The 10,000-nt window shown below is 34.3% G+C and overlaps 2 protein-coding genes across 2 annotated transcripts in view; one reads left to right on the forward strand and one right to left on the reverse strand.

Annotated features, from left to right (window-relative positions):
- The window catches only part of LOC113810877 (SLAIN motif-containing protein 2), a gene marked incomplete at its 5' end in the record, with an annotated part of 24,217 nt that extends 19,488 nt beyond the window's left edge, over positions 1 to 4,729 (forward strand). The window contains 1 exon segment of the mRNA XM_027362525.2: positions 1 to 4,729. This exon segment is cut by the window's left edge and continues 164 nt beyond it.
- Positions 4,730 to 4,870: 141 nt separating this feature from the next.
- The window catches only part of LOC113810872 (tetraspanin-1), a 126,346-nt gene continuing 121,216 nt past the window's right edge, over positions 4,871 to 10,000 (reverse strand). Inside the window, exons 4-5 of the mRNA XM_070123637.1 lie at positions 9,769 to 9,981; positions 4,871 to 8,954 (exon numbers count right to left, since the gene is read on the reverse strand). Of these exons, the coding sequence (XP_069979738.1) occupies positions 8,802 to 8,954; positions 9,769 to 9,981 (366 nt within the window). The 3' untranslated portion in view covers positions 4,871 to 8,801. The remainder of the gene's footprint in view (positions 8,955 to 9,768; positions 9,982 to 10,000) is intronic.

Below are 10,000 nucleotides of genomic sequence, written 5' to 3' on the forward strand. Positions count from 1 at the left end.
ATTCTTTTTCTTTTTTATTCAATTATGTTGTGAAAAGATTCTTCTAAATTTAGATATTTTCCTAAGTACAGTATATAAATATGTATGATAAATGTTAAATGGACTTTGTTACTACATTTATATTCATATAATTATTTTTCTTGTATGAGAATTACTCATAGTTGGTCTCAAATGCACTGTGGTGGAAGAATTTTATTTTTTCTTGTTTTCAAATTGGTGCTTTGGCCAAGAGCCATGATAAAAGGTGTTGCAGTGGTGAGCGTCCAAAATGGTTATAATTACCTCGTTTAGAGGAGTGGTACTTATCCATGACCTAGTTTCCCCTGATCAAATAGACAAGGATGACTCACCACCTGTATATCTGGTACTTTGATATTCAGTTACGTTTCAAGAGTATGTACAAGAAAGTGTGTAACTTTGAATGTGACTTAGTCGTCAAACCCTGTAAGGGCAATCCTACTGGTGGCAAGCCAGTGCTAGAAAACATGTAGAGTTTAGAGAAGAAATTCAAGTGGCAACAGTGTGATACCCCAGTGGTCTATTGGCCGCACATTCCAACTCTCTTCCTGGTCCTTAGGTTTTGGACCCCTTAGCTGCCGACAATAGTGAGGCCTTCCTTCAAATCTGCATCATGCTGATCTAGCCCCCCAGCCCCCCAAGGTAGATGAGAGGAGTAATAATGCAAATTTTTTCACTTCCTCATGTCTTTTTATTACACAGGTTTAGGCTTTGTAACCCTTTGCTTCTTATATAAGCTTTAAGCAATAAGTATTTCTAATCCCGACTTGGTTTTGGATAGCAAGGATTTAATAGCGAATCAGGGATCGCAAAGTTGTTAGATTTTTTGATAACGTCTTAGATTGTTTAAAAAAAAATAGAAGAAAGAAAAAAGGTTTAAAAAAAAAGAAGAAAAAAAAAGTTTCTGAGACACCAGTTTTCTCAACAATGAAGTTGAGGCAGTAACTTGCATCCTCACTAACACCAAGATGACCAATATGCTTTAGGGAAGACAAACAACCAATGATAGTACCTGCTGATGATTTTCTTTTTTTGTTTATGAACAGTGACCAATATAGGTTTTAGGACTGAAAGGAGGGTATCCATCAATAGTTGTCTATGGAAAGGCTGTTGTAGTGCCCCAAAACACAAGCAACTGTGGAGAGCTTGTGTACCTGCATTTTTTTAGAGTTGATTTTCAAGCCACATGTCAAGGTATTAGTGGGTTTAGTTTGCGACTAATTAGGCATTGCGCCTGGTACAGGGATAAGGGCCACTGCATTGGAGTAGATGGAATACCTTAATGATATTCATTTTTTTTTTATTTATTTTTTTTTTCCCTATCAACCCTTAAATTAATATATTGTATCTTTTTTATTTATTTTTAAGGTGAATGTGATTCTCAGGTTTCTTGTGAGGTAATTTATGACTGCCTTTTTTATCAGAAAGCTCATCTGGTGTACTAATTTTATCTCAAGTGTTACTACTTAGGAAATTCATTATTGTGAAGTGATGCATACTGACCTACTCTGAACTAAGAATTGCAGATGGTTTGCAGTGACACATTTTCTTAAGAGAAATGTTAAGTGTGATAGCCTTTTGTCATTGTTGACTATCATTTTATTTGAAATGATTGATATTATTAACAATGTTTTCTACATTGTACTTTACTTTGTCATTTTATGATAGGGAAGTTCATTTCCTCTCTCCCATGGTGAAAGGATCTGAATGGTTGAGTTTTGTGGTTGGAAACACACTGTGAACATGCCTTTTTAATATGTATTCACTGTATATGAACTTCCCAGTATTCCTGTTGTTGGTTGTGAGTAGAACTTTGCATCTAGATATCTAAATAGTGATGGGATTAGGTTGAGTGGGTATCCTGATAAATTAAGGAACTGGGAGATTTCATTACAAATTTCGTCCTAAATCCCTCCTATGGAAACAAATTTTTTACAACACCCGGAAATCTTCTGAAACCCTCCTTCAAAATGTAAATGGAAACCCTCCTTTAAAAGATGAATGGAAACCCTCCTTTAAGCATTTAGTGGAATTCTCCTTGGAATGTAATCACCTGTCAGAAGAGGAGACTGGAAAAAAGCATTAGGATTTGTTTTCCAGTCTTTTTTTAATGTTACATCAGGATAGAAGTTGGCTCACAAAGACCATAGAAAGTATTGAAAACGAATTTCATCATCCATTACCTTTTAATGATATCCAGGGTGTTAGTGTCCAATACCAATGAGAAGGATAACGATTTGTTAGGACTGATCACGGTAGCCTTATGCAGTGCTTGATATTATTTTCTTATGATTTTTTTTTTTTTTTTCTCTCTCTCTTTTTTCTCAAAGAATACTTATGCTGGGTAGGTGTGCTTCTATTAGTATGATTCTCTTGTTAAGAATTAACATGTGCTAAGTTTCCTTTGTGTGAAAGTTTGACCAAAAATATTTGCCTTGAATGAGGAAAATTTCTTGGAAATTCTACAGTATTTTAATAGTGGTATTTGCATTTGAAAGTGATTCAAACAAACAAGGGTTCTCCTTTATACAAACTGGTATGAATTTGGTTCATATGTTACTGTATTTGAAGACTGGTAGTTGTTTGATTATAAGCATTTCTATTTTTTAATCGAGTTAATTGTTTTACTACATCCATCACTCCCTTTCTACATATATATATTTTTAAAAATTGAATGGTTTACTCCTAACTTCCAGGGAAAAATGTTAGGTTCAATATACTTCTCTAAGAAGTTGTTAGAACAAGTGGCTAACCAGAGTGAGTCTGCACTTCAACCAATAATTTGTATGTTTGAGAAAGTTTACATTGTTTGATTTATCGTCACTTCACTCGCCTAAGGTGAATGCAGTGGACACACAAGTACATCTGCTTGTTTTGTCAGTTTTATGGCTTTAACCTTAAAGAGAGTTTCTTTTTTGGATAAAGATATTTTGAAATTTAGATGTTTCCTTCATTTTTTTCTTGACACCACTTAGAATATCTTTAGGTATGTAGAACGGATCCAAGTGCCAAGAGTTTCAGACATAAATGCTGTTATATATTAGACATGCAGCATAAAAAGGAAAAAAACCTTGACTGATATAGCAGAAATTTTGAGTTTTATCCTAAACTGAAAGAAAAAAATTGTGATATTTACATAGACTTTGAATGTACAGTTTTATGGGAATAGCATTTCTTTTGTTTCATATATTGTATTTTATTGGCCCCAAATTAAATATTAGTCAAGTACAATAGATGTTTGTGCCTTAGAGGAAAATTGTCATTAATAAATGACTAAAACACAGTCAAAAGAACTTGGATGCAATCACACAAAATGGCATGTCAAAACCTACTGAATGGTAGTCTTTCTGGTGTATGTCACTGGTTAGAAAAGCGGTATGCATCTTCTCTGTGCATCATGATCATATATTTGTAAAGATTATTGTTGGTATTGTAATTATTATTTTTTTTTTTCTTTTTTCTGTTTTTGTTCCAGTTTCAAAGTTTGAAAAGTGAAATAACTAAAAAATAATGTGTGTTTAGTATTAAAAGAACATCAAGTTTAATTTTGGCAATACTTGTGTGAGGGTATTTTTAATACTGTATTTGTAAAGTGTATGGCTATGTATACTTTATTTTATCTTTTTGATTCTTCTGTCAAACTTTACGTGAATATATGATGAATTGACTCTACCTTTAAAATTGAAATACAGTAAATTTGTGGTGTACAGTTGCATTGTGTGAATGATGAAACGGACAGATGAGGTGATGACGAAGGGTGCCAATACGTGACCCATGCTGACATCGATGGTAGCTATAATTCTCACTTTTAAGGAAAATATCAATTGATTGTTTATCACATGACAAAAAAAAATAAAAAAATAAAAAAAATAATAATGATGAAAAATTAAAGTTCTCCGGATATATTAGAATAAAAACCAGTTACACAGTACTCTATGAGAACAAACTCTTTTATGATTAGGTTTCATTACTATTGTTGTTTTTCATTTTTGTTATTATCATTTATTTATTTTTCTCCTTCCATGCACTGGAGAAAAGGTGAAGGAAGGGAGGTAAGGGTTTTTTCTTTCACTTTCCTTTTATTATTATATATATTTAATTTTTTATTGTATAATGGTTTATATAATTGAGTTGACTTTGTAAAACCAGAATTTGTGGTGTAGGTTGAGAGACTTGTATCAAATGAGAGAGAAAAGGAATTAAAACTTCCTGATGATAATATAATTTAAATCGTAATAGTAAGCTTCTTAATTTTTTTCATGTAAATATCTTCAAAAGGAATTTGTACTGAGATTGAGATATTACAATTATTTTTTCTTCATTTAAAGAAAAAATTTAAAAATGATTATCAGCGGGACATGAATATGATTACCTAATATCTAGAAATGTTTAATTTAACACATTCCCTTACCTTCTTGTCATCACTTTACCTTAAGGGTAACAAGTGTCTTAGCACGAGTCCTGTGACTCAAGTCTGTTGATATACTGTGCTTAAATCCTATTTAATGAATGAAAATTGGGTGAGGATATAATTTATGGTGGGTTCCTATTTATTTACTTCAGAATTAGTGTATGGGTCACTAATTGATATTGTTGCTTATTTGCATTCTAATTTTATAGTGTGTATAATCATTTGAATAATGGATGCTTTGCATATAGTTCCGTGTCTCCAGAGTCTGAAGACATTATTTTTAATAAAACCAATAGTGTATGAATCTTTTATTTCCTAGTGAGTGGTTTATGAGTGGAACATTGAAGCTTTTACATTTTGCTGATGGAAGTTGCTCAAAAAGTCAAGATTTTGACTAAGGAGTCCAAATATTTACAAATCTTTGATGAAATAAAACAAATATTTAAGGTTACTTATTTATTCTAGCATGATTACAAACAAGTTTGGAAGTTTTCACAAGATGATGAGTAGACATCACAAAAATCTTGACGTGGGAATAGCAATGGACGCAGTGCTGACCTAAATACAAAATAAAATTATATAATTATTCTTAGTCATTTCATACAACTCTTCAAATACATCAAGATTTGGAATGCAAGCCCAGTCTCGGCACAATCAAAAATGTGTTATGATCAAACAGGATCAAGTCATAGGTGGCAAGTTAGGTTATGAGGGCTGTGCCATGGACTGGGCAGTGCAAAGTAGGTCAGCGCTGCATAATCAGCACGAGCATCTAGCACCAAGTTCTGTGCTTCATGGTTTCTGCAGTTTTCATAACCTTTCATAAGATTTAGTAACATAGAACCATAGATCAAGCTTCATCTTGGTGCATGTAGTCTTTATTATTTTCTTTTTTTTTTTGTAGTAAAAATAACATATATGAACCATGATGAAGTTAAAACCTACTGTCTGTGATTTCTAAACTTATACATATAACCTGTTTGTCACAAGCATTTGTTGACTGTTGATCTGATAATTCTGCAGATATATCAATAAATACTGATAACCTTACAAGTTATGTCAACCATGAAATCTGAGCATCCATTTGTGCAACCAATAGAGAGCCTGTGGAGGATAATTTTCAGATATAACCACCGATCTTGTCCTGCAGGCCAGATCATGAGCTGGTAGGAGAAAACCACAAAGCATTGTTACCTTTCTTTCTTCTAAACTAGAGAAGCATTTGTTACAAATTCCTACCTGTAAATTTTAATCTTTTTTAAGGATATTTCCTCATACAATAAATCTCTCAATCAATCTTTTTCCTACTCATGATAAATAGTTTCTCTCCTCTTCTCCTTATGCATGGTAATTTTCCACCAACTCCAAGTAACTACAGGTAAATTTTGTGTTAAAGGAATCCCTTCCCTTGGTTCCTACATGCCGTGTTTGGCAGTTTGATGCACAGACTGTGTTTATTTACAAAGGAGATTTGCATCCTGGAACAACAGATATCTGAATGTATGTATGCATTTCATACAAGAAGGCATTACAGTCATTTATGAAAAATAAAAAGCCTAATAAAGTGACATCCACAGCTTAGTACCTTTAAGACCATGACAACCAAATAGTAAAGCTAAAAAGAAGAGGTTCCTCAGTAAAATACCAGTAACTGTATTTTGTACAAAACAAACGATGAAAAGACCATATCCACATTAAATGTACTCATTAATGAGATAAAGCACTGTTTGGAATAGTAGAAACTTAAGTTATTGCTTTGTTCAATCTAGAGCACAATCTGATTAAATAATCAGTTCCTTTAAAGTTCAACAGATTTAAAATTTGTAATGTCAACTTCCAAGATGCACAGTCTAATAGTAGGTATCTCTTCCTAACTTTAGGATATCAAGAAAATACAGGAATATTAAACTACCAACTTACATTATAACAGAAATATCAGTTACACAATTATGATAATGAAAAATGTCTTCCATCTATAAATAAATCAAACGAACACGTGCTTTTGAGGTCAACAACATTGGCACTAAAAATCTTAGGAAAAAAAAAAAGAAAATAATGCATACTTTCGGATCCTTGAATTTATAAAAAAAAACAACACATTAACCTAACAACATTTCATGAACACACATCCATATTGAAGGGAAACACATTCAAATTAACATTTATTACCAGTCCTCACATGCCATTTGTGGTATCTGAAACCGGAAATAGAATTTGTATAACAGAAACATGTGTTTTCCAATATATGCAAAACAAATGTGTTTCCAATTTTCTTCACACATCTTTCTTGTAAAAGTATATATATTCAATCTAAATGAATTTAGGTGGAGTTAAGGCATTAATAGGTATAATTACATTAGTCTTTTGTAATGAAAAAGCTATAGGCTGTATTACCCACATACTAATTGTAAGCGTATGTGCATACATTTGTCATTATCAGCTTCAATCACTCAAAAGATTGTAAAAATTTTCTAAGAACCACAAATGAAAACTTGAAATATGGAAATCACTGTTCATGAACCCTTAAAAAAAGAGAATATTGGAAAATGCAAATCCATACTTCACTAGTAACAGAAAGCCCTGTACACATTCCCATGTAATGTGCTTCACAGACTGTGCATGAACACACGTACAGCTTGTAATAACCTATATGGTCTTCCACAATAGAGAGCACAATAGCACTTACATACAGTTTATGGACCTAAACTGTACATAAAATGCCTCTTGCATACAGGGATACTACACAGAGTGAAGGACCATACAGTTCCCATATATTAATACTGAATGTGTACATGAACACTGCACATACATAACATGAAGCCAAACCCTTCTTTTACCACTCAGAAATCCACAAGGGCATGCATGTGAGATACAGTTTCTTAGTATAAAGGATTATACTTTTTATAATTGTTTTTTTTCAATATTCAGTATGTACAGGAGCTGGGTGCCAACACCAGCAATAGCTGATGGCCCAAGCTGTCACGACAACATTTTTGCTCGCTCTTAAGTTTTATACTTAAGAGTCTTTGGAGGTATAGTTGTGGTGAAGACCAGTGCAGTTAATCTAACATATGAAAAGCTTTGGTTCTAATGTGACCAGTTTGGGAGATATAAAAATAAAAATAAAAGATTGTGCTGGTAAGGAAAGTGTGTGTGTATACCAGCTGATACAAAAAAATTCCATTCCAAATGAACTTTCATCACTTGATTTGATTTTGAGTAACATGTTAACTTTCGGCAAAACCTGGATCAAACATTACTAGTCTTTCAACATGAGTCGTGCTATGCCAACTGCTCCACAAACCTTGGTATAAAAATATTAAAAAACATTTTAAAAACTGTTACTATTGAATCCAAACAATCTTGAAATGTGAAAAAGAAACGTTATCTATACAAATGAACAAAAGGGAAAAAAAAAGAAAACACAAGAAATATGAACTATCCCTGATGCACAAAATCTTAGCCAAATTAGCTGGTCCCAACCAATTTACTGAGTGGGGGAACTTCATGCAGTTAAGGACAGCCTGTCTGATGTGTAATGGCGCAGTTACTGTCACTTCGAAAAGAACTAGAGTATTGAAAGAGATCATAAAAATAATGCAACCGAGCCTGCTTGTTACATATAAATTGATATCAAAGTAGTAACTATTTCATAAAAAATGTTCATCTGCTTCTTAATAAGATACAACTTTTTTTTCATTGTAAATTAATTCAGTAAATACAAAAATATGTTTTAGTATTCAGCTACTAACTATTGTATTTCTATTTTCTTTTTTAATAATCTGTGATCAACACTGCAAGACAATATTTACTAAGCTGATGAAGAAATGTTTACACCAAAAATTCAAGAAAATTCTACTCCATGATCTTAATAGGTGTAGACAAATATTCCATTATATAACCTATTGAAAATCTTTAGCCTTTTATACATTTTTGTGGGGGGAGGGGCAATGTGGCTTGTAACTCGATAGTAATTCTACAATTTCCATCAGTTTTATTCCTTAAATATCGTTTTTAACCCTCAATCCTATTTATAAAACAAAAAATTATCTTTTCCATAACTAACGGTAAACAATTTCTAAACTATTCAATGCTCAAACTCCCGACAAAAGAACTTCTTCAAAAAAATTAAATCTATGATCACTCCTGAATCAGATGGATATTTTGTGATGTTTCCTGACCGGATGGAGAGGTTTTCTAGCTAAAGGTCAAGCCAGCCATTCACAATTCTCTCGAAACTGATCAATATAAAAACTGATCTATAAATGCACTACATTTTCCTTCTTTCTTCTTTTCTTTTTCCTTTTCAAACAGTGGGATCATCGTCTTCACTCTCCATCCCCAGGTCATATATTGGGGAGCTATTTTCCTCCTAGGCCTTGACGTGGTCAATGCGACGCACAGCACAGCACAGGACCATCGAGAATATCATGGCCAGGATTTCGATCAGGACGATGGCAGCCACCACACCCAGGACCTCGTAGCTGTGGCTGTGGATCAGCTGGATCATCTTCTTGGCACAACCCTGCAACACAAACAGGATATTTAGCCTCTGGTGCATCAAAATATGTGAGAAAGCGCGCATGGACGTGTGTTCATGCACAGGATCTCTTTCTCTTTCACTCTCTTACCTACTCATTCACTTCCTCACTTAGTATCTCATTTACTCACTCACTTCCTCACTCATGTCTCATTTACTCACTCACTTCCTCACTCATGTCTCATTTACTCACTCACTTCCTCACTCATGTCTCATTTACTCACTCACTTCCTCACTCATGTCTCATTTACTCACTCACTTCCTCACTCATGTCTCATTTACTCACTCACTTCCTCACTCAAGTCTCATTTACTCACTCACTTCCTCACTCATGTCTCATTTACTCACTCACTTCCTCACTCATGTCTCATTTACTCACTCACTTCCTCACTCATGTCTCATTTACTCACTCACTTCCTCACTCATGTCTCATTTACTCACTCACTTCCTCACTCATGTCTCATTTACTCACTCACTTCCTCACTCATGTCTCATTTACTCACTCACTTCCTCACTCATGTCTCATTTACTCACTCACTTCCTCACTCATGTCTCATTTACTCACTCCCTGTCTCTCACTCATCCGCAACCTCTCACTCACTCACTCTTCTTATGGAGGAGATAAATGCTGCTTTGCTGCTTTTTCGTACTCCTTCAGAAATATCAATATATACTGTACATTCACGTACACGTAAAAACATATAAGACAACACCAAAAAGCAGCAACATAAAAAATACCTTGTTTAAAAAAGGAAATCTGTCACTGAACCCGACAAGACCCACCAAAACCGCCCCTTACCTCAGTGTAGATCGAGCCCGTGATCTGTGCCCCGATGGACAAGCTGCGGGTAGCTTCGCACAGTGTCTTGTCCTTCTCGTTGCAGCAAGATTCAGGCACTTTGTAGGCCCCGATGGCTCCTCTGATGCCGATGTCCAGTACTCCACGCTCGTCAGCGCCGTTGAAGCGACTCTCAGCCCAGTCAGTGGGGCCCTCTGATCCGCAACACTTCAGCTGTGGGGGAGCAGGACCA

This window comes from Penaeus vannamei, chromosome 7, assembly GCF_042767895.1.
Source record: "Penaeus vannamei isolate JL-2024 chromosome 7, ASM4276789v1, whole genome shotgun sequence".
Taxonomy (NCBI): Eukaryota; Metazoa; Arthropoda; class Malacostraca; order Decapoda; family Penaeidae; genus Penaeus; species Penaeus vannamei.